The sequence below is a fragment of the Balaenoptera musculus genome, chromosome 1 (assembly GCF_009873245.2).
Source record: "Balaenoptera musculus isolate JJ_BM4_2016_0621 chromosome 1, mBalMus1.pri.v3, whole genome shotgun sequence".
In the NCBI taxonomy this organism is placed as follows: domain Eukaryota; kingdom Metazoa; phylum Chordata; class Mammalia; order Artiodactyla; family Balaenopteridae; genus Balaenoptera; species Balaenoptera musculus.
Window position 1 is genome coordinate 106,039,758 of NC_045785.1, and position 26,777 is coordinate 106,066,534.

General features: G+C 35.5%; 1 protein-coding gene across 1 annotated transcript; it reads right to left on the minus strand.

Annotated features, from left to right (window-relative positions):
- Positions 1–4,892: 4,892 nt before the first annotated feature.
- Positions 4,893–25,715, minus strand: SEC22B (SEC22 homolog B, vesicle trafficking protein). The gene is made up of 5 exons (XM_036867148.1): positions 25,475–25,715; positions 17,233–17,342; positions 14,363–14,523; positions 12,576–12,722; positions 4,893–8,985 (listed from the first exon to the last, which is right to left on the minus strand). Exons 1-5 carry the CDS (start codon positions 25,547–25,549, stop codon positions 8,831–8,833), a joined length of 648 nt encoding a protein of 215 aa, XP_036723043.1. The 5' UTR covers positions 25,550–25,715; the 3' UTR covers positions 4,893–8,830.
- Positions 25,716–26,777: the final 1,062 nt, after the last annotated feature.

Consider the following 26,777-nt stretch of genomic DNA (forward strand, 5'->3'; position numbering starts at 1 on the left):
AGACACAGACTGGCTGAATGGATACAAAAACAAGACCTGTATATATGCTGTCTACAAGAGACCCACTTCAGACCTCGGGACACATACAGACTGAAAATGAGGGGATGGAAAAAGGTATTCCATGCAAATGTAGATCCAAAGAAAGATGGAGTAGCAATACTCATATCAGACAAAATAGACTTCAAAATAAAGACTGTTATAAGAGACAAAGAAGGACACTACATAATGATCAAGGGATCAATCCAAGAAGAAGATATAACAATTATAAATATATATGCACCCAACATAGAAGCACCTCAATATATAAGGCAAATGCTAACGGCTATAAAAGAGGAAATCGACAGTAACACAATAATAGTGGGGAGTTTAACACTCCACTTACACCAATGGATAGACCCTACAGACAGAAAATTAATAAGGAAATACAAGCCTTAAATGACACATTAGACCAGAGGCACTTAATTGATATTTACAGAGCATTCCATCCAAAAGCAGCAAAATACACATTCTTCTCGTGGGTACATGGAACATCCTCCAGGATTGACCGCATGCTGGGCCACAAAGTGAGACTCAGTAAATTTAAGAAAATTGAAATCATATCAGGCATCTTTTCCTACCACAATGCTATGAGATTAGAAATAAACTACAAGAAAAAGAACTGTAAAAAACACAAACACGTGGAGGCTAAACAATATGCTACTAAACAACCAATGGATCACTGAAGAAATCAAAGAGGAAATCAAAAAATACCTACAGACAAATGAAAATGAAAGCATAAGGATCCAAAACCTATGGGATGCAGCAAAAGCAATTCTAAGAGTGAAGTTTATAGCAATACAATCTTACCTTAGGAAACAAGAAAAATCTCAAATAAACAACCTAACCTTACACCTAAAGCAACTAGAGAAAGAAGAACAAGCAAAACCTAAAGTTAGTAGGAGGAAAGAAAATCATAAAGATCAGAGCAGAAATAAATGAAATAGAGATGAAGAAAACAATAGCAAAGATCAATGAAACTAAAAGCTGGTTCTCTGAGAAGATAAACAAAATTTATAAACCTTTAGCCCGACTCATCAAGAAAAAAAAGGGAGAGGACTCAAATCAATAAAATTAGAAATGAAAACGGAGAAGTTACTACTGACACCACAAAAATACAAAGGATCATAAGAGACTACTATAAGCAACTGTATGCCAATAAAATGGACAACCTGGAAGAAATGGACAAATTCTTAGAAAGGTACAATCTCCCAAGACTGAACCAGGAAGAAATAGAAAATATGAACAGACCAATCACAAGTAATGAAATTGAAACTGTGATTTAAAAACTCCAAGAAACAAAAGTCCAGGACCAGATGGCTTCACAGGTGAATTGTATCAAATATTTAGAGAAGAGTTAACACCTATCCTTCTGAAACAGTTCCAAAAATTGCAGAGGAAGGAAACCTCCCCAACTCATTTTATGAGGCCATGATCACCCTGATACCAAAAGCAGACAGACACCACAAAAAATAAAATTACAGGCCAATATCACTGATGAACATAGATGTAAAAATCCTCAACAAAATACTAGCAATCTGAATCCAACACTACAGTAAAAGGATCATACACCATAATCAAGTGGGATTTATCCCAGGGATGCAAGGATTTTCCAATATCTGCAAATCAATCACTGTGATACACCACATCAACAAACTGAAGAACAAAAACAATATGATCATCTCAATAGATGCAGAAAAAGCTTTTGACAAAATTCAACACCCATTTATGATAAAAACTCTCCAAAAAGTGGGTATAGAGGTAACATACCTCAACATAATAAAGGCCATATACAACAAACCTACAGCTAACATCATAGTTAATTGTGAAAAGCTACAAGCATTTCCTCCAAGATCAGGAATAAGACAAGGATGTCCACTCTCACCACTTTTATTCAACATAGTTTTAGAAGTCCTAGCTACAGCAATCAGAGAAGAAAACGAAATAAAAGTAATCCCAACTGGAAAAGTTAAACTCACTGTTTGCAGATGACATGATACTATACATAGAAAATCCTAAAGATGCTACCAGAAAACTACTAGAGCTCATCAATGAATTTGGTAAAGTTGCAGGTTACAAAATTAATACAGAGAAATTTGTTGCATTCCTATACATTAACAACAAAAGATCAGAAAGAGAAATTAAAGAAATAATCCCATTTATCATCACATCAAAAAGAATAAAGTATCTAGGAATAAACCTACCTAAGGAGGTAAAAGACCTGTACTCCAAAAACTATAAAATGCTGATGAAAGAAATCAAAGATGACACAAACAGATGGAAAGATATACCATGTTTTTGGATTGGAAGAATCAATACTGTCAAAATGACTATACTACCCAAGGTAATCTACAGATTCAAGGCAATCCCTATCAAATTACCAATGGCATTTTTCACAGAACTAGAACAAAAAAATCTTAAAATTTGTATGGAGACACAAAAGACCCCAAATAGCCAAAGCAATCTTGAGAAAGAAAAGCAAACCTGGAAGAATCAGGCGCCCTGACTTCAGACTACACTACAAAGCTATAGTCATCAAAACAGTATGATACTGGCTCTAAAACAGAAATATAGATCAATGGAACAGGATAGAAAGCCCAGAAATAAAACCACGCACCTATGGTCAATTAATCTATGACAAAGGAAGCAAGACTATGCAATGAAGGAAAGACAGTCTCTTCGATAAGTGGTGCTGGGAAAACTGGACAGCTACATATAAAAAAAATGAAATTAGAACATTCTCTAACACCATACACAAATATAAATTCAAAATGGATTAAAAACCTAAATGTGAGACTGGACACTATAAAACTCCTAGAGGAAAACATAGGCAGAACACTCTCTGACATAAATTGCAGCAATATCTTTTTCGATCTGTCTCCCAGAGTAATGGAAATAAAAACAAAAATAAACAAATGGGACCTAAATAAACTCAAAATCTTTTGCACAGCAAAGGAAACCATAAACAAAACGAAAAGACAACCCACAGAATGGGAGAAAATATTTGCAAATGATGTGACTGACAAGGGATTAGTCTCCAAAATTTACAAACAGCTCATGAGGCTTAATATCATCAAAACAAACAACCCAATCAAAAAATGGGCAGAAGGGCTTCCCTGGTGGCACAGTGGTTAATAATCTGCCTGTCAATGCAGGGGACATGGGTTAGAGCCCTGGTCCGGGAAGACCCTACATGCCATGGAGCAACTAAACCCGTGCACCACAACTACTGAGCCTGTGCTCTAGAGCCCGCGAGCCACAACAACTGAAGCCCATGAGCCTAGAGCCTGGGCTCCAAAACAAGAGAAGCCACCGCAATGAGAAGCCCGCGCACCGCAATGAAGAGTAGCCCCCACTCTCTGCAACTAGAGAAAGCCTGTGCGCAACAACAAAGACCCAACACAGCCAAAAATAAATAAATATTTTTTTAAAAAAATGGGCAGAAGACCTAAATAGACATTTCTCCAAAGAAGACATACAGATGGCCAAGAGGCACATGAAAAGATGTTCAACATCACTAATTATTAGAGAAATGCAAATCAAAACTACAATGAGATATCACCTCACACCAGTCAGAATGGCTATTATCAAAAAATCCACAAACAATAAATGCTGGAGGGGTTGTGGAGAGAAGGGAACCCTCCTACACTGTTGGTGGGAATGTAAATTGGTGCAGCCACTGTGGAGAACAGTATGGAGGTTCCTTAAGAAACTAAAAATAGAGCTACCATATGATCCTGCATTCCCACTCTTGGGCATATACCCAGAGAAAAACACGGTCTGAAAGGATACATGCGCCCCAATGTTCATTGCAGCACTGTTTACAATAGCCAAGACATGGAAGCAACCTAAATGTCCATCAACAGAAGAATGGATATAGAAGATGTGGTACATATACACAATGGAATATTACTCAGCTGTTAAAAAGAATGAAATAATGCCATTTGCAGCAACATGGATGGACCCAGAGATTGTCATACTGAGTGAAGTAAGTCTGACAGAGAAAGAGAAATATCGTATGATAGCGCTTATATGCAAAAACTAAAAAAAAAAAAAATGATAAAAGGAACTTATTTACAAAACAGAAACAGATTCACAGACTTAGAGAACATGGTTACCAGGGGAGAAGGGTATGTCGGGGGGAAGGATAGTTAGGGAGTTTGGGATTGCCATGTACACACTGTTATGTTTAAAATGGATGACCAATGGGGACCTACAGTATAGCACATGGAACTCTGCTCAATATTCTGTAACTACCTAATTGGTAAAAATATTTGAAAAAGAATAGATACATGTATATGTATAACCAAATCACTTTGTTGTACACCTGAAACTAACACAACATTGTTAATCAACTGTACTCCAATAGAAAATAAAGTTTTTAAAAAATGTGTTACAAACCAAGAATGAGAAAAGGCAAACAAGAACCCGAGAGCAAAAAATATTAAAAAATAAAGGGAGAAATGACAGATAAGTAAATGAAAAAGAGATGGAAATAATAAAATGAAATAGTATTTTTAAAAAGCCAAACTTTTCCAAAAAAAAACAAAAACAAAAGCAAATAACTTGACAGGACAAAGTGAAATTGTGCTTAGGACAAACACTTCTACATCATAATTTAGGAATAAACAGTATATGTAGTGGTTGGGTGTCTAGCAGTCCTGGATTTGAACCCAAGTACTTCAACTTGCTATGTGACCTTGGGCAAGCTGGGAAAATGGTTATGAGGACTGTAATAATACATGTAAAATGACTAACACATATGCTCAATTAATGAAGGTTATAGAAGGTTAGTCCAGTTTTGATTAGTATACGGAAGTCAAATTTCCAACAATTTTTCTAATCTAAGACATGGATTCAGTTACAGCACTTGAAATAAACTTTATTAGAATGGAGTGATTAAATTGCTCAAGACAGTTTTACTGTTGGGTCAACCCTGTCTGTCATCATTAATAGGATGTGAGACTCAATTTGCCCCTTCTACCTCAAACTATGTCACACATGCAATAAATTTTTCTTTGGGACTTTTAAAAAGTACAAGCTATTTATTTGGTCCAATTAGTAAATGTGCATTTACAGTAGTAACATCTTTACAACCACTGTTCTTTGCCTTTTTGCTGAGCTGTCTAAAAAGACAACAAGGTGGGGCTCAGTCAGTTCTGCTGAATACACTAACTAAAAGCCTTAATTGTGTGTCCACCAACATTCAAGCCCTTAGGTCATGAAAACTCCCAATAAGATGGGAATTTAAATTGAGATGTGTTCTCATACATGTATTATTAAATACTATGTATGAAGAAATGATTATCCATTTGCCTTCTTAACTTGGTTTTGCAAGACTTCCTACTGATAAAAGTAGAAATAAAAAATTTTAAATCCTTGATTTTGATTTTGAGGAACTGGACCAAATATTTTTTTTCTGTAGAACAAGATCCAAAAATATTTGATAGAATTTTTTTACGCAATTTTTTAAGAATGAATCTCATCCACAAAGTTAGTTCAAACTGTAGAATTTTTCTAGTTCACCTCAGCTGTACAGTTTTCAAGGTTTCTGGATTCTTTCCTTTGAGTTCCACATCCTCTATATTTGGAGTTCTTAGCTGGGGATCATGGACCACCAGGTCATGAACAGGCTTTATAGAGTTCTTGAAAACCCTGACATAGTATGTGATACTTGGTATACATGTACACATGAACATTGTTCTGGGGTAAAGGTACATACCTTTCACCAGATTTTCAAAGGTTTTCCAAAAAGCTTAAGAACCAGTTGGACATTTCAATGAACAGATGTATGTACAATGTGCCAAATATTGCTATGTTAACATTTGTGAGATTTCTTAATTAAAACATGTTATGAAGTTCAGCGTCATAACCAAAAAAGCTACTTCTAAAGAGCAGTTCAACGTCTTTACTTCCTAGTGGTTCACACAATCCTCAACCCACTGGAATCTGACTTGTGTCTCTACTGCTCTGGAATTACTCTGCTTGTATGATTACGCTCCTAATTGTTAAATTCAAAATACATTTTGTGGTACTTGTTTGATTTGACCTCTTGGTGGTATAGTATGGTGGAGAAAAGCACAGACTCTGGAGTCAAACTGTCTAGGTTCAAATCTTAGCTCCATCACTTGCTAGCTCTGCATCTTTGGATAAATTACTCAACTCTTCAGTGCCTCAGTGTGGTAAAGTTTCTTCATTCACATGGTGTGAACAGTATTTACTTCAAAATGTCAACATGAGCATTAAAATAAGCTCCTAACAAAGAAAGCATCGTGTAAATATTTCAGTATGTGGGATTTTTCCTTTCTTGAAAATCACCTGAAACCTGTCTATGTCTCATTCTACTCTGATGGCTCCTTAGTTTCATCTCCCTACTTTCAGACTTTTTCCTCTCTAATATATCTTTTATAGCATGGCCAGAATGATCATTTGAAATTATAAATCTGATGCCATCTCTTGCCACTGATGTTAGTATAGTCTGAATGACTTGCATGACAGTGTACCGTCTACTTCTTCTTCCTCAAGTCTCAGTTGCCTATACTTACCCTATGAGTTAAGTTGAACCAAGCTATATGATCCCCCAAATGGGCCTTACTCTTTTAACTCATGACTCTGCATAAGCCATTGACTCTGTCTGGGAAATCCCACTCTCCTTCTCTTACCACACCCCTTCCCACAGTAAATTAGGTGTCCTTTTCTAATGTGCCCCCGATAACCCTGAACAGTATTTATCACATTCTATTTTAGATACCTGTTTGGTTGCTGGTTCATTTCATCTAGTCAGATCTTCCCACTTCCTCCAATAAAGAACAGAAGTAGGAGTCATATTATGACAGTCCTGTTCTCTCATTTTCTACCATCATAATCTTAAACTACTTTCTTATCCCTTTGTTTATCAGCCCCCACCCCAACTCATTGTTTAATTAACCCACTGAGTTTAGGTAGAAGTGTATCTATAGAAGATGTGCACGTAAATTAACTAGATAACAAAACTTCACACTAAAGGGAACATTCTAGAAGTATTTATTTCATTGCTGACTACTTGGTTGCAGCATGCAACTCTCAACGAGCTGCCACTCTCCACTCCTACAGAAGTACCAAATGCTATGGTACCACTACTTAGGTTTTCAGCCTTTCAAAGGCTTTTATTACCAATATCATTACTTAGGATAAGCCTTTTAGGGACTTCAAAGCACTTATTCTCTATAAAAAGTAACTTCTTATTTCATGCACAAAACTCCAATTGGCAGACATAGGTCCAAAATGGAAAGAGAAAAATTTTATTCTAGTTCTGTAAATTATCAGGAATAAAATAAGCATTTCTCCTTGCCTTGTTTTAAAGAAATAGAATTTTTTTCTCTATCAGGAATCAGAACAGTAGGTTTGATGATCCTGAGTTATAAAATTGCTTACTGGTTAAAGTTCTTTCCAAAGATTTTAAGAAGTAGGCTCATTTTCCTGTACAATTTAAAGAAATGTTTGCAGTATGTGTAGGAATTACAGGTTATATTGTAGACCCTTGTGACAATATTTAAAAGGCTTATTCTCCCCATTTAAAAAATTCTACCTCAGAAGGTAAAAGGAAATCCCCATTATCCCTGAGCAAAAAAGGGAAAAATCATAGGTACTTTTATTTGTTAATAGAAGCTATTGTAAATGAGTTACCTATTTCTAGAACATTCTCAGAGAATTACATAACTGAAGCAGATACAAGGTGCTCTCAGATTTTCTCAGATAAATGTGTTTAGTAGTTTGAGTAGTTGCTCTGAAAAATTTCAATTTAATTAACTATGCAACTGAATATTTTCCATTTTGATATTTGAGGATATCCTGAGAGGCACATGAAACTACTGGACATAGAGGAATTTAAAAAATGTTGGCAAATTGTGGCAGGAGGAAGAGTGGGGAAAATCGTAGTGGAGAAAAAGTGAGAAAGGGGCAGGACAAAGCTGTAGTCATGAGCTGGCCTCTCTTTGTCACTAAGTCAGGGGCCTCTGGCTATCAGTATGCTACATTCACTCTTAGATTAATATAAACCAGATGCAGAAAAATAAAATTAAGAATGTCCCAAACAAAACATTTAAGTCTTTTAAGGAGTAAATGACAGAAAACATTTTAGCTTCTTAATCACGGAGTGCTATAATTTCAAGGCATCAATATAATTCATTTAACCCTAAAGCAATTGTGCAATAAGCAAAACATCATAAATGGAAAACAACAAAGGTTAACTTCCTACAGGGGCCAATAGACAGGATCTCTTGCAGCACAGCAATTAACCTTCACATACTGGAGTCTTATTTAAAAGGCCATCAACAACTCAGATTCCTGAAAAATCACAAGTGTCACCAACAAACGGAATGTTGATTAAACAGAGTCCAAAACCTTTCCAAAGGGCTGCCTTCTCTGAAGGGATTTCAGACTGTTGCTAGCACAGGTTGGTTAAGCCAAATCTCACTGACGGCTCCATTAGAGATGAGAATGCCCAGTCAGTGCTGTTTTAAAAATATAAAACACAGGGAGGGAAAAAAACAAATAAAACAATCTACTGTTCCCTAACATACATGGCTTAGCACCCAGAGAAAGCCTCTGCCCCCAAAAGACACTTTCTACATAGGGCTAAGCTTCATTAAATGAGGCGTAATCTTTCATTTTCAGGACATGTCTTTCCTTACAAGGTCTTTAGAGGCAGAAGTTCCACTTGGATTCTAATACGCATCTCTGTGAGCTCAGCTTCCTGAAAACATACACCTGCTGGGTTCTAGGTTCTCCCTTGCCAGTGACTGGATTCACTACTTCACAGCCACCAGAATCTCACATACACTATTAACATGATGAAAAATACAGCTACTGCTGCAAGTTTGGCGTAAGTGGAACGCATGTTCAAGTACTTCGCATCCTGGCGGTATTTCTTGGACAGACTGGACAAATTGTTAGCCTTCGAATCCAATGCTGTCAAAAAGGAAAAAAGGATAACATCAATTAGTCCCTTAAAGTATTTTATCAAATGTATTAAGACATAAAAATAACCAAAATGAGTGGCACTTTTTCAAACCATGAAGCTTAAATTATCATTTTTATTTTAAGGGTAAGGTTGCATACACTGATTAACTCATGATCCTGAAGCACTGTAAAATCTACAATGCATTTTAAAATTATCAGATCAATTTATGTTCAAATTCTTGAGGCTGTATGCAGGCTCTGGCCTCAGATCCTGGTTCAAATCTCAGCTGTATCAGTCATGTGGTATTGGTCAACTCAGCCTCTCTAAGACCCAGCTTCTTTTGTCTATAAAAATAGGGATTATATAGTAACAATAAACATACCATAGGATGCCTGTAAAGTGAGCACAATGCCTACATACAGTAAACACTTGACAAATGTTAGCTGACCATAACTATCTTCATAATCTCTTAATGGTCTAAATCATATTTGCTCATATTTTGACAAATGATAATCCAGGTAAGATAAAAGATGCAGGTAACCAGAAAATTCAAAGAACCAGACAATGAGTATTAAGCTATATCTCAGTGGTGACTGCTACCAAATTTCTAAGACTTTCCACATAGTAAAGACTATTATTATGAAGATAAAGCTATCAGAAATTATATTTTAACAGATATAGGAAAGCTGTATTATAATGAAAATACAATCACAGGTGCTAGAAAACCACCAATATCTACTAAATTAAGCTTTTTAGAATCTTAGGAAAAAGTTTTTCTTTTTCCTATAAGGACATTTGTAATGTCAGTATCTTCTTTTAATTGTTAACTGAGCACTTAGAGAAATAGATATACATAAGCTAGACTGGGCTTAAAATATATGGCATATTTTTAATAACGAAAACAAACTCTCAGTTTGGCATAAATAAATTCTAATCAAACTTTTTACTTCTTTAAAATTTTGAAAAACTATTTTGCAATCTGAATTTATTTGTTCTTCCTTGGAGAATGCTTTTGGAATATTTGGAGTTGCTTAATAGAGACTGGTTTTGATTGAGAAATGTGGCATTACTTAATAACACAGGCATGCCAGCCATTTCCAAATCAGAACTTGTCCTGTAAGAAAAGCACCTAGTGCAATAAAACAGTTAAAGGATGAGAAATAGCCATGACAATGCTGCAAGGAATCTTTCCAGCCAGTCTACTAGAAGGTACAATCCATTGGACAGAGGTTTTTAACTACTACTGTGTTTATTACTATATTCCCAGTGCCTAGAACATGATCTGGCATACAGTCAGTGAAAAATACAGTGAAAAATCAATAAATAAATATTTGCTACATGAATCTAAATCTGCTGAGAATAACTGGGCAAAGAAATAAATATTAGGTCATAAGAAATAATTAATAGTTAAGAGAATTCCTTTACACTGGAACATTTGGAAACACATAGTATCATAAAGACAAAGCTATTGCTTGGAGAAGTCATTTAGCAAATATTCATGTTATGGGCACCATGAGAAGTGCTAGAGGATACAATTATGATCAAAACGTACATGATCCCTATATTTGTGGAATTTACAGTCTAATAGGGTGACACCTTTGAATAAAAAATAAAACCTATGGCTTAAAAGAAACAGGTATATTTAGGCAGTAAAAAAGGCATAATTTGATCTTGCTAAAAGAACCCACAGGAACTATTCTTGGGTCATAAATGCAAAGTTGATTAGCTCTAAAACTTTAAAACTTAGAATGAGAAAAAGGCGTAAAAGATGGATTCTTATTATACAGAAGCTTAAAGAGGAAGAAAACATTTTTTGAGGTGGGCTAATCTTTCCACTGTCTTCATATATGCTTTGTTCAGCATATGCTTTTTTTTCCTCTTAAAATACCACTCTTCACTCCTTCCTGATCTATCAAAACTCAAGAAATCTTTCCTGTTCATTTATCTACTTCCTTCTACATTTTTATAGCTCTTATTGTCTATAGATCTATATATAATGATTTAAAACTATCATTCACTGAAGATGGGCAAAGACTCCATAAGCCAACAAATTCTGCCAGGTACTAGCAGTGTAACTTTTATAGTAAGCTACTTTTCTGAGTCTTTGCTTCTTTATCTGTGAAACCGGTTTGATACCACCCACTTCACATGGGATTACTCTAAAGAATAAATAAGATATATGTAAAGTCCCCCTACCATATTGCCTAGCACAATGTAAGTGTTCAATTGATGTTTGTTCCCTTACACTATCTATAAATTACTCTGTGACAATCTTTCTTATCTTCCCAATCACATGAAGTTATTTAAGGGTAGAACTGTACTTCTTTTTTAATCAGCATATCAGTTTTGTAGCAATCAGCAAAGCACTAGAAGAAAATCCGTTACACTTTTGATAAATTGACCAATATATAAATTTTGGATTTAAGAAAAATTCCTGTGCTGGTTTACTTTATCCCACGTAGAACCTGTGAGTCTGTAATGATGAAAATTTACACAGACTCACTCATCCAAAATTTGATGTTTAAAGAGTTTGAAGCTATATGCTGGGACAACTGCTGACTACAAACATAAAGGTTAAAATTTGCAATTCATAATAAAGGGAAACCCATTATTCATGAATATGTAACAAGGCTGAATTCAAAAAATACACATTAAGGCAACTACTTGTGATGATTACTGTGAAAGAAATAAAAGAAGTATATGAAATAGATATGAAACACATAAATACTACTTTTAAAAAGTATATGCTCACATTAAATATTTAGGTAACATTTAAGCATTAGGTAAACATATATTTTTAGGTAAATTAGTACACACACATACACATAACACATTATGTGCTAAAAAACATTACATATGTAAGTGCTTTAAGAATTTGAAGGACAAAAGGATTAATGCATTGTGGGATATAAGGATCAGGTAAGGCTTCTTTGAAGAGGCAGTTCTTATCTAGATCCTAAAGAAGGTCCAGGATGGTAAGGACACTGACCTGTGAGGCAGAATGTTTGTGAACTAGGGAGAATGAGAGACGTTTGCAATCTCCTTATCTTCCATTATAGAGAACACAGTGCCTTGCACATTACAAGTACGCAATTAATAATGACTGAATGAATGAAAAGTAAGTTGAGATGAGACTAGACCTTATCTTGTAGTCACAGGTTTTAAAAGTTTTTCAGCAGAGGAATGCTTTGATGAAAATGGCATTTTATAACATTTGACCTGGCGGCAGTAAAGTCTCCTAAAGTGGCTACTCAGGAAACTACTGCAATAAATCTTTGACAATTTCCTCTCATTCTTCTTTTCATTTCCCTTAACTTATGTGTTTCTGTAAATATTGATCTAATTTTGTAAATATCTTGGAAACAGTAATTGCTTCTGATATGGAATGAGACTACGTTGTTCCAACTCAACAGAAACTAACCACACTAGGAAGAAACATATATCATATTGGAAGCTTGCAATGTAATCCATTTTTGAAAGATTAATTCTTAACAGTACTAGATAGAATCTGACAGCATAAAAGGTACTCCCAAATAAGCTATCCTTCCCTATGGAATAAGAGCCACTTATTCATAAGATTCATACTGCTTTTAGAGACCTGAGAGTGCTTCTCCCCGTTGTAGCACTTCTTCAATATTGGCCACCATGATCCTCTGCACATCTTGCAATTCAGTGTTGATGGAGCCTAGGTTTCTCCGAGCACGACTGTCAATGTAAAGCTTCTTGGTTTTCTGAATGTAGGTATCTAGAATGATGAAGAAAAGTGACTGTTAACAACTTCTTTCATGTCCATCAAAGAAGTAGGAAAGAGTAAATTCTGAGTTTAGTCCTGGATCTGCAACTGTCCGTGATTAACCAACCTCTTGAATGAGTAACAATGGGACAGGCGTTTCCCAAAATACTACTACAAAACTGCATGCTCATTCATTTTTGCCAATGGCTATATAACGCAAAACTATGAAAAGAATGATTATTAAAGATTATATTTTCAACTTTTCAACTTTTAGCAAAAATCTTAAGATGTGTGTGCTGCATACCCTTCATTTGCCTCTAGATCTCCTCTCCACCCTTCTGGGCCTGCTTTCTGCCTGCAGGAAGCTGACCTGCATGGATTACATCAATGGGTTCCTTGCCCTCTAGCTTCCGGTTAGGTTCAGCCAATGGGGGAGCCCCAAGAGTACGGAAGAAGGGGAGTGGATAGTGATGTCAAAGTATTTATTCCCCTCGCTCCTCCCTGAGAAGTCATCTTGGGCTGGCAGTATACCTCCACCAAAAGTTACTGCTCCTCTCAAATGGGCCTTTTCCATAAATTTTCTCCTTCCTAGTTCCAGAAACTGTTTTCTCTTATCCATTCAGGCTCAGGGATGATAACAATTACCATGCTACTGGTCTCAGGTTACTGTACCTTACAGTTCATCTATAACCCAATATAGATGAACTGTAATCAATATAATCTCTGTATATAATCCTTTAAGCTAATTTGAGTATACCAACTATTTCCTGTGTGACCTTGATACAGCAGTCTTATTTTTTTATTGGGTTTACTGAACCGCTATTATCTACAAAAATAAAATTTGCAAAACCAGACATTATAAAAATTAGCACTTGGAGAGTTTATAGTTTTGAAACACTGGAATGCTTTGCTAGATTTTCTTTATTTCTAAAAAGCAAGAGGACCCATTCATCTAGCAAACTCGAAACACTTCAGAAATTCAGAGATAGTAAAACCAATTTCTTTTTTAACTAAAAATGTCAGTGATGTAGTCTAATCATACTTGTTCTCACTTCCTCTACTTAAAGGCCATTTCCTTTGATCTATTGCCATCAGATACTTTACCAGATCTGAGCAGTAATGAGTCTTTCTATAATTCTTATACAAATATGGACACCCATGCTCACTACTTCTGCATGTAGTAAATGTTATGCCCCAATACCATATACCCTCTAGTACTTAAATTAGAGGATCTCGTTCACCATTCTTTCTGATTTCCAAATTCTGATTTCCATAAAACAAGTCTCACTGTGAGTATGTGAGTGTGTGTGTGGCGGGGGAGGTGAGGAGGTTGGGTTGGGGGAAAAAAGAACTCAGTTATTACATGTCAATCTAGACCTTTAGACACAGTTTTTTACCCTAATGAAGAATCAAACTAAATAACAAAAAAGAGCAAAGGGCAACAAGTTCTATGAGGAAAAAATTAAAAGACCAGAGAAAATTACTTATGAGAAGGAAACCTCATTCATTCAAAAGGACAAAAGACATGGACTAGGAGGGAGAATCCAAAACTTCAGTAGGTAAGCATAAAAAAAAAAATGTGTCAAAATTATATCAATAGCTTCTGCATATCGACTACTCCCCTGATAGAGAGGTGAGGTGCACAAACTTACCGAACTCAATAAAGGAATAGGGTCTAGACACAGTTGGCACCTTCTTCCCATGCTGTTCATCAAACTCTGAATGTAAATCTTCTAGGTAGGCAAAAGCCAACTTTTTAGGGAAGGCAGCTTCACACAGAACCAAATAACACACCCCCTGTTCAATAATGTAGCTGCAGAGACAAAAAAAACCATGAAAAAGTTGTTTGTAGATTAACAATACCTCCAACAATCTGAAATAGACTCTCAGTGCCATACAAACCTTTTTTTTTTTTTTTTTTTTTTTTGGCCATGCCACACAGCTTGTGGGATCTTAGTTCCCCATCCAGGGATTGAACCTGGGCCCTTCGTAGTGAAAGTGTGGAGTCTTAACCACTGGACCGCCAGGGAATTCCCTATACAAAGTTTTGAAAATATTCTAGCCCAAGTCCTTTGAGGCTAACTAAATCAGAGAGTCAATTTCAAACCACAAATCACTGGAATCAGAAAGCAAACATCTTCTCATTATTAGAAGTACATTCCAAAAGAGTATTTAGACATATTTATTCATTACATAATTCTTCAACTAAAATATCTTAATACCTAAGACTTTTTCTTGAAAACTCAGAGTTGTGACTCCATCTACCCTTTGATTATGTGTGGTAAACAAGTATATACACATTTAAATTTCTTCCAGCTGTAAGAAAAATAGTAGAACTGGAAATTTTTGTGGATACTTAAAAGTTGGAAGTTAATGTCACAATATTTACTGGGTACAGAAAATAATCTCAGGACTAATAATATTCCTGAATTTCCAGGATAGGAGAACTCTGTATTGACTGCAAATTGTTCAATAACAGAACTGACTCCTCCTGTGAGAGTGAGCTCCCTGGCAGTCTGGAAGAGGCTATATGACTACATGTCTGAGATAGTTTTGGAAAGAGGTTGGGTTACTCAGTGGTATTCAAACTTTTTAGCCATAGTACTCTTTATTTCAGCAAAAATTATATCCAGAAGACTAATATGTACAGCAAATAAAATCAGAAGTTCTTTAGCTTAAGTAGGAGTTTAAGGGCCCAAAGCATTACACATACCCCTACCCCTGCCCTTTCTATGTGGCTCCTAAGGCATCCTATGACTCCACAGAGCATAGTTTATAGTCTATTATATTATATGATCTCTCATGCCCTTTAAAATAATAATAATAACAACAATAACAACAATAATAACAATAATACTGCTGTCCTATTTCTTGCTTGGGCACCTAAATTAACCAGTCTCCTTGCCTTCAGTCTAGACCATCGTCTAAACCACTAGCTTTATTCCTACAAAGTAAATATGATATTGCTTAAAAACTCTAGAGGTTCCCTAATACCTATAAAATAAAATCATACACCTTGGTATACTATTTGGAGCCCTCCAAAACAAGTGTAGGCTGCTTTCCATCATATATCCTAACACACCAAACAACATGTTGTTCTCCAATAAGCTAGGTTCTTTCACATGCTCGTGGACTTCTGCTTTTATTGTTTTTTTCTAACTATAATATTCTTTTATGTACCTGGAGAAACTTTGTTCATTTTCATATGCTCAATTCTACTATAATTTTTTCTGTGGAATTTCTCTCTATTCTCCCTCCCTCTTTCCCCTTTCCTGAAACTTACTCTCTATAAATGGGAATTTATTGCTTCCTTCTCTCTGCTCTACAGCACTTCTTGTCCTAAGGTATTACAGTATAGTTGTTTGTGTATGTGTCTCTCTCTGCTAATAAGAGGATAAGCTAAAACATTACAGGCGAGACTTAATACACTGTCTGGCAAAGAATAAATCTTTAATAAATAGTTCTTGGATGGAAATAAAGGAAGAGATGAGATTATAAAGAACCAAGCAGAAGAAAATCTCTTTTCAATTCCGTGAGATCTTTCCTAGATCTTTTTTGTTCCTAACCCATGGTAGAGATAAAAATACTATATAATTAAGTGCCTCTAATATTTTTTGATGTTGAAATACCTTATAAAACTTAATATTCACTACTTTCTTAACCAATAGGCCAGGGTTTTGTTTTGGTTTTGATTCTTTATACTTGTTTGCTTGTTCTTGATGAGTAGAGGGTTTGTTTGAGTTAAACAGAGCAGATTCTTCCCAGGTCTATATTATCTTAGTATCTGCGTTCCTAACATAGTAAGGATTATTTAGCTTATTCTTTTTTATTTTCACCCGATCTTCTTGCCCTCTCTTTTCTTGTTTAATCCTTCCTGTTTTATCACCTTCAAACTTGACATGTATTAAACATTTAATACCAATTATTTGTAGATAACTTGAAATCCAATAAAGTCCCTTTGATCCCTCTCTCAGCTGTATGCATTGTCTATAACCACTGATTAGATGCTCTTAAATTATCTTTTATAATTTTCTTTTTTCTAAATAATAACTAACACTTACTGACTATTCTCTATGTGCCAGACAAGATGTTAAGTGATACACATGGATTCTCTCATAATCCTCACAAAACTATGATTCCCTATTTTATAGAGGAAACTGAGGCCCAGAGAAGTACATGTGAGTTGCTCAAGGTTACACTGTCAGTAAATGTTTGAGCAAGGGTACTAACCTACATGTGTCTGGCTCCAAGAAGCTCCCAAAGCAAAAGTTACCTATTACTGCATGATATGTATAGCATTTACTAGACACAGGATAACAGGTTGAATTATTGTATGGAAATTGAATAAAGAAACCAAGATTTCAGTTTTGCAGAATTAGAGCCAGGAAAGTTGCTTCCATGGAGCGACTATATTTTTAAAGTTACCTTTACTTTTAAAAAAGTTACCATTCTTATCAGGTGTTACTTGTATTTACTGTATTTCATATTTAAATAATCACAAAGAAATCAGGACTATACTCACTGAAAAGTCATGGCACCAGCTTCCAAGGTGCATCTGGTAGGGGACTGTTCATTCAACTTTCGAAAGAGTTGCTTAGCCTGACTCTGGTACTGTTGAAGGTCCCGGCCAGACTGAAAGAAGACACCTTCATTTAAGAATTTTCCACCAAAAAAGCAGTACCAATTTGTGAGAAGCATCATATTTTGAGGACACTATGTGAATACGGTCCTTCATTTACAGGTTAGTAAGATTTATTTTAACAAAATAAAAGTGGCCTATTTTAGAGAAAAAAGGAGGACCAAATCCCGAGTTTTTCAACAAAGTCACAATAGTTATTTGCTAAAAAAGCAAAAGTGTACTCCTTAAGGCACTCTTTCAATCCAGTGTTCTTTCCACTATTAGGTCAGTGCCCTCCTCCTAACCCATTTCACTTGCACAGTTACTGGCACAGAACTGTACAACATGTTCCATACTCAGGGGAAAGTCCTGGGAACAACAGACTGAATGAATCATCTCATTTTTGTGCTGAAATATCAAGCAAAATCTTCCATAAAGTGTTACAATATTGAGCATTTAAGCAAAAATGTGTGCACCCATGACTGCAAATTATTATGAACACTATAACTGCAATTAGGTAAAAATGAATAAGAGCAAGGACAAAGATTGGAAAGTCAAATATCCTTTACTAAATAAATCTATTTGGTTCCTGAGTTTGGATAGCAAAAGTCTGGGTAGCAAGGGATATGTTCATATAAAAATGAAAATAATAACATTTGGATGATAGAGTTATAGGCAATATTTTCCTAAACAATTTCTAAATGATTTTACAATATTTTTTAAAGAGAGGAAGAAGTCTACTAGGGGAAACAGCAATGTCATTTCAAAAGGAGAAAATCATACCTCAATAACCTACTAGATCCAAAATGGAAAAGAAGTGCCTGAAGAATGGGAAGCAAATATACATTATTTATTCATCCACATACTGGGGGAAACAAACAAATAACTTTTGCCATGTGATGGGAAGGAATTATTTTATTTTGGATTATTTAGTTTGAATTGAAAGATATAACACTGTCTCTCCTTGGTAGATGTTTAATAACTAAATGTTTAAATAGAAAAGTGTTTACACAGGGTTCTCCCAGGGATTGGACCTACGGTATAACTATGAGAAAGTACAAAGTGAAACTTAAAATTCCAGATAGTGAACCACTGAGCTGAGAGTAAAATCAGTCAAGGAAGCAATGATAAAATCGTGTAACCGGCAGATAAACAAATGTACAAGTATAGGATTCTAAGCTATATTTAAAATAGTGAACTGGAAATGCAAATCAAAACCACAATGAGATATCCTCATTGTCACTCCTGTTAGAATGGCTATTATCAAAAAGACAAGAAATAACAAGTGTTGGTGAGGATGTGGAGAAAAGGGAACCCTTGTGAACTGTTGGTGGGAATGTAAATGGGTGCAGCCACAATGGAAAACAGTATGGAGGTTCCTCAAAAAGTAAAAATAGAACTACTACGTGATCCAGCAATTCCACTTCTGGGTATTTATCTGAAGAACGAAACACTAATTTAAAAAGATATATGCATCCTATGCTCACTGCAGCATTATTTACAATAGCCAAGATATGGAAATAATCTAAGTGTTCATCAACAGATAAATGGATAAAGAAGATGTGGTATATATACACAATGAAATACTATTCAGCCATTAAAAAAGACTGGAATCCTGCTCAAAAAACAAGCTCATAGATAGAGAATGGACCGGTGACTGCCAGAGGGGAGGTGGGTGGGGGAGTGGGCGAAATGGGTGAAGGGAATCAAAAAGCACAAACTTCCAGTTATAAAATAAGTCATGAGGATATAATGTACAGCATGGTGAATATAGTTAATAATACTGTATTGAATTATTTGAAAGTTGTTAAGACAGTAAAACTTTCATCACAAGAAGAAAAAAGAATAAAAATTTTCGTAACTATTTTTTCATGATGGAGGGTAACTAGACTTATTGTGGTGATCATTTCACAGTGTCTACAAATATTGAATCATTATGTTGTACATCTGAAACTAATATAATGTTACATGTCAATTATAACTCAAAATAAGATAAAATTAAAAAAATAAAATGGTGAACTGGAAATTTCAATATAAATAAGGAAGTAAATAAGCATGAGGTGAACCAGGGGAGTTAGGCAGAGACCACTAGAAGTATTGATTTGTAGTTTAACACTGTTTTTATGGCAACGATTTGTTATAAGGCTGTTCACTTGAGAAATACTCCTACATTAACATGTATATGTATATTGTTATATATTAACAATACTTTGTAGTAATTAACATTATAATGTATACTAACATTATCATATTAAACAGTATTGCTAATCTATATATTGTTTTTCTCATGACTGGCCAGTTGGGGAGAGTGAATACCATCACATGCTTTGAACTAGTGCACAATATCCTATGTTCCTAAATTTGAGTGGTACTTGTCAATCTGTTGGCTTCACCAATGTTGTTATGTGGCATTCCGAAGATATCTGACCCCACAACAGTAGATTAAAGGGATGCAAACAAAGTTGGAGATGCTACTAAAGTGCCAAGAAATAATACCAACATAGACCAATGATTTTCAACCTTGGCTTCACACTAGAATCACCTAGAAATCTTAAAAAAACTACTCCTGCCCAATCTCCACCCCCAAATCAATTAAATCAGTGTCTCAGAGGTATTCATAAAATAACCGCAACCATAAATGTTAATTATAAGTTTTTTGACAGCTAAAGGCAGGTGAGTACCTTAAAGGAACTAGTTAAATAAATACATGGCAAATAAAAATAATGAAATTCTACCACTTGCAACAACACGGATGAACCTAGAGGGTATTATGCTTAGTGAAATAAGTCAGAGAAAGACAAATACTGTATGTTATCACTTATAGGTGGAATCTAGAAAATAAAACGAATGAATATAACAAATGAGAAACAGACTCGCAGATACAGAGAACAAACTAGTGGCTACCAGTAAGGAGAGGGGAGGGAAGAGGGGCAAGACAGCAGTAGGGGGGATTAAGAGGTACAAACTACTATGTATAAAATAAAAAAGCTACATGGATATATTGTGCGGCACAGGGAATATAGCCAATATTTTATAACAACTTTAAAATGAAGTATAATCTACAAAAATATTGAATCACTATAGTCTAAGTGTGAAACTAATATAATATAGTAAACCAACTACACTTCAATTAAAAAAAAAAGAAATAGCAAAAAACTGTCAGTGAAATGAAGATTAGCACAAATCCTTTGACTTTATAAGAGGCACTGTAAATATTACTGCAATCTGAGAGAAAGAGACTAACAACTGTACGAACTACAAGAAACTATGGCCAAAAGCATGCTACAATTTCAGGAATTTACAATGAACAAAGCAGTGACTGCCAATGTGTAACACCGGGGACATACTACATAGGAATTACAGCACGCCAACCAACATTTTACACTGCTGGTTCAGTTGGCATTACCATTCCTGGGAACACGATGCTGGCACAATCTTTCTGGTAGTTATTCTGACAATATGTATTAGAAATTAAAAAATTTTGCATAATGTTTTATCCAACAATTCCACATCTTCTAACACAACATTGTAAAGCAATTATACTCCAATTAAGATGTTAAAAAAAATAACATATGGTATATATTTATATAATGGAATACTACAGAGCCATTAAAATGATGTTGTGTAATATTTAATGATATGAGAAGATATTCATTATACACTAAGTGAAAAAAATTAGGTGGAACAGTATTACAGTATTACCCATTATTTGATTTTAAACACACACACAAAGATTAAGGTTAGACATCAAGTGGATATAATTTAAGTAGAGATTACTTAATTTTACCACTTCTTTTAATGGTTAAAAAAATAAATCACCATTAACTTTTTGGTCCTTTTGTTTGTACATATTTACTGAATTTTCTACAATAATCAGAAATTAATTTTATAATGGGAAAATTATTCATTCATCCATTCCTATTTACTGCATATTTGCACCCACAATATTAGGACTTGGGGCCAATAAGGGGAGGGGCTAATATTTGAACCCAGGCAGTCTAGCTCTGAAGCCCCTGCTCCTAAGCATGCTATATCACCTGTATAATTAAAATTGCTTCAGTAATGGTAGATCCACCTTCTAGGTGATATCTTACTATTTAATATTAAATCTAATTCATAGGAAATGCTCAAGAAACCATATGGCAGCTCTGATCTAGATATCACATAACAACATAATCATGGCTTTACAGATAAACCCTAGGTTCACGTTTAAGATTACAGTCACAAAGGGCTCACAGTCAGCCAGTCTATCTAAAAATAGTTAGATTAGATGTCCTAATTCTGTTTCCTACTTCATCTAGAACAGACTTGATGAAACTTATACACAGTATAATGGAAGACAGTTGTTAGCAATCCAATAATGAAGTAGATGTGAATGTCTACACAAATTCTGAAACTAATTTGAGATCATCAGTATATTTAGGATGTGGTTCTGTATACAAAATGCAGGAGGTGCAGGGTAGTAAATTGTCACACAACCACAATCCTTTTTATTGCTGTCACCTATGACTGCTGAACAAGTAGTTGTATCAAATGCCATCTTTTGCCTTTATAAGAATGTTTAGCTAAGCTCTTATCATTTGTAAATTCCTGTTGAACTCTACTGATCAAAGACCAGGGGCACCAAGAACCAACCATTTTCTTCTAACAGCAATAGCAGTAAGGTGATTAATCAACCCTCAATGATTGGGCGAGTGCGCCAGTTTAACTGTACAAAAAGACTATCTGCTTCTTGGGAGTTCCCTGCCCTGTACTCAGTTATATCTAACACCTTAAGAAACATGGTTCATTTTGAGGTAGAACAGAAAGGTAGATAAAGAAATTGCAAACATCTAAAAAGGAGAAATATATCAGAAAGGAAGAAATAGATAGAATATCAGAGAGTCTAGGTTGGAAAAGAAAAGTTCATCTGTCTACCTGTCTTAGGCCTACATTTCTAGTTATAGCACAGAGGAAACAGTGCATAAGATACTCTGTATCTTTTTTTAATGCTCTATTGTATTATTTGAATAATTGTTCATCTCCAGTAAGAAGACAGTTTGTACAAGGACTAGCATCTAGTAACCACCTAAGATATGGTATCTGTTATCAATGTAAATAATTGAAAGAATACATTGAAATATTTGGCCCGGACAATTAGGGTACTTAACTATAAAACTATTTGATCAAGATATCCATTTCTTAAAAAGTTATTTCCAGACTCCTAAGAAGTAAATACATTATTAAAATGTCTTAGAACAAGTGAAGCAGTTAGGTACTAAGCCTGTAGTGTAGAATCAAACAGATATTGATTAAAAAGAACAAACTAGTGGTTACCAGTGGGGAGAGGGAAGGGAAGAGGGGCATGATAGGGGTAGGGGATTAAGAGGTACAAACTACTATGTATAAAATAAATAAGCTACAAGGATATATTGTACAGCACAGGGAATACAGCCAATATTTTATAGTAATTATAAACATGTATAACTATAAAGGAGTATAACCTTTAAAAACTGTGAATCACTATGTTGTACATCTCAAACTTATATTAATATTGTGAATCAACTGTATCTTAATTAAAAAAATTTTTTTTTAAACCAAAACAGTGGTTCTCAACCAGGGGTGATTTTTGCCCCTCCTCCCCGCAGGTGACATGCAGCAATGTCAGGAAATATTTTTGGTTGTCACAACTAGATGGAGGGTGGTGGTAGTGCTACTGGCATATAAGGTGTAGAGGCCAAAGATGCTGCTAGACATCCTACAATGCACAGGACAGTTTTCCCACAACAAAGAATTATCCATTCCAAAATGTCAACAGTGCCGAAGTTAAAAAACCCTGATGACAGAACTATCAAATCACTATGTTATGTACCTGGAACTAACATAGTGGTTGTAGGTTAACAGGGAAGGAAGGAAGGGAAAAAAAGGAGGCAGGGAGGAACCCTGGTGAAAAATTCTGTTGTGCTACTTATTAGCTGTGCGACTTTAAGCAAGAGACCTATGCTCCCTTAGCCTCAGAGATTCCTTATCTATAAATGGGGATAATAGTACCTATCCTAATAGTTGGTATGTAGATTGAATGAAATCATGCATTTAACAGGCTTAACACAATGGTTGGTATGTAGTAGGCACTGTATAAATGTTCTGTATACTATTATAATAGTAAAAATAAGTCAAAGATTCATATTTTTGCAGATATTAAAAGTTTTGGAAAGACGTTACCATTCAAAGTCAAAATTCCTAAAGGAAATCACTATGGAATTACAATCACAAAAATATTTTTGTGTAAAATATCTTTCCTTGTCAATTAAACAAAGCAACCCATCTTGGTAAACTGATACCTAGTTTGGAATTAAGAAACACACAGTCATAAATCAACTAATTTTTTCAATAAAGTATGAAGGCAGAGAATAAGAGCCTACTGATATATGGAATTTCAAATCCAATTTATACTCTTTGCCCACATTGGAATTCAAAGCAATAGTTGGAAAACTGACCAGATTTCTGTCCCCTTGGGAAAACTATTTCTTAATCAAACTACATATCCTTCAAGGAAAATTTCCCCCACACCATCTCCCTTGTTTCAAATCATGTTCCTGCATTCATTTTAACAATTTCACTACTGCACAGTCCTGGAAAATGTTTAACATTGGACAAGACAAAAATATTTCACAATTGAAAGTTCAGGGTATGCTATATTTTTCAAATTTTATCTCAACTTAGACTTTGTCTTGTGGAATAAATAGAAAATATTTCACTTAGCATGACCTGCGAAGCAACTTAGCAACTTCACAATCTGTATCATTACTCTCCTAGAAGTGAAAGTAAACATATTTCCAAATCAAACCTAAAAAGGCATATAACCAAATAGAAGCTTTCCTAATTAGGAGACACTACTGTTGGCTTAGATGTCATTTCTTCTGGGAACACTTTCCTGAGTTCCAAAAATCAATTTAGATACCTTGTCCATGTTCAACCACAGAAACTTCTTCCTATTCCATAGCAGTTATACTACATCATAATTGTTAGTTATCTGGTTTCTCCACTAAACTGTAAGCTCCATGAAAGTAGGGACTATGTCCCCCAAACCCCTGCATTAACACCATGCTTGGCACATCTGATGTGTTTAATGAGGTTTTTTTTTTTCATGAATATATGAATGAGAAGTTCAAAAAAATGTCCAAAATATTCATCTTTTTTTAGGTCTTGAGGTTTTTTTTTTTTTAAATTACATTACTTGGGTTGTATGAGAAAGTAAAATAAAGTTGAACACTTTAAATAAATTATATAAATTTCATTCTCAGCCTCCTTTCTTCAGGAACTTCCTGACCTTGCTCCAGGAACTTGTCTCACACGAGAAATTTGCCTTGTGATTTTAAGGCACAAAGCCTCTTCCTCTCAAGCTATCTAGAGGTTTTGTTTTGTTTTTTTCAATCAACGCAATACATTTTTGAGCACCTACTAGCACAAAGCTGCTATTGTAAAAGCTATGGGAAACACATAGATGACTAAGGTTTCTCATTTGCCTGCTAGGAAATTTTGAAAGACAAAGGCAAAATTGTAAAATAAAGGTACAAAGCATTACAGGAATATAACACAAGGGTTGTAATTCCAACAACAGAAATTTAGTAAGGCGTATTGGAGGTGGAAATTGGGCATAACTTTGAAAGAAGGTACTGTACTGAACTTCAAGCAGGTGCATACATGTGGCAATATTACCTCATCTGCTTTCACTAGGTGTCAGTAAACTAGGTCAAGGATCAGGTGCTACGGAAAGAGGACTTAACTTAGGAGCTGATTTTTCCCAGGACCTGTCAGTCAGCTTTATTAACAGCAAAAAAATAAAAATTAAAAAAATAGAAATCTTGAATTTTAACAAAGTTCCTAAAGAATTACAGAACACTGGATGATCACAATCAGCCAAACCTATCCCTTCTCCAGCTAGGTTTTCTAAAAAGAAACAGGTAACACAAAAATCTACCTCCGCCTTCAGGAAAGATTTATTCTAACAGGTAGTCTTCTCCACTGCCAAAAGAGGAAACGCACTTCAGAGGGGTCAGAAACGCCTGGGAGGCCACAAGGGTTTCCCGCGTCCTAAGGAGGAATCCCGTGCTGAGAGCACAGCGCTCTGACAGGAACTTGGGGTCCCGGGGATCTAGTAGCTCACCTGTTCGTCCTCCTGCATCGAGGCGGCCAACGGGAGCCCGTCCGCCACTCGGGCGATCATCGTGAGCAACACCATCTTCACAGGCTACGGAAACTCAACACTGGCCCGGACGGCCGTAGGTGCGTCTTGACTTGCTCCGCCGCGACAACAGTTATACCTCTACCTCAGTTCCCAAGGACCCAGCTGCTCGCGTCTCCGATTCCCGCTGAGGTGGCCGGAAACAAGCTCCAGAGCTCTCCACTACCGGTCCTCAGAATTGGCTTCCCACCGAGAACCACAGCTACCGCACACAAGTTCCGCCGTCTCTCCTTCCACCTTCAGAAACTTCCAAGGCCCCGCCCACTTTTCTGGATTTCCAGCTTCGAATAAGCCTTAACGCGTGAGAGGGCATGGCACACAAACTGAAATAGAATTTTCTAGTTTCTGATACTTTAAGCTTGGGGAGAGGGCTGGGAAGGAGGGTGGGAGTTAATGGCTACTTAGATGCAGGGTATATGAAAAAACTGACAAGCTATATACTGATATTTTCATATTTAATTTTTAATTTTTTATATTGTATATCCTGTACAAAATATTTTCTGTATTTGTATATTTGTAGGCAGAGATTTTTGTCTGTGTGTGTGAGTGTGCATGTTATTTTGGGGTTTTTTGCTTGTTTGTTTATGCTGTATCCCCAGGTCCTTGAACAGTTTCTGGTAAAAAAAATATTAATTGCATGTGTGAATAAATGACCAAGTTACAGGACCTCAGAAATCACCTAGCTCAGTCACCCTTCCAAAAGCTGGGATCTATGGTGACAGGTAGCAGGACAGCCTTGCAAAACTTCCAGTAACTGCATTCATTCCCTATCAAAGCAACCTCTAGACAATTCCACTTGAGGAAGTGTTATCATCTCTTTTTTCTTTGGTGTCCCTATCTCTAAAATGAGAATATTATCTGCCTCTCAGGATATTTGTGATTATTTAGCAAGAAAGTGTAGGTGCACACATTTTGTAAACTAAAAAAGAAGTTATATAAATGTTGTATTTTATTATTTATACTAATAACTACACCTTATTAAGTGCTAATTGGTGTTTGCATTAATAGAAACACTGCTAAGTGCTTTATGGATACTAGTTATTTAACCAAACAACTCAGCAATGTTATTTAATATGAGGTCCCCACTTTGAGTCGGAGAAAAAGCCTCAGAGAGTAATTTTTCTAAGGTGACACAGCTAGTAGTAATGGGACAGGATTTGAGCTGAGGTTGAACTCCAAAACCTATGCTCTTAATCCTGATATGACTCTGTCTTAACATTTAACC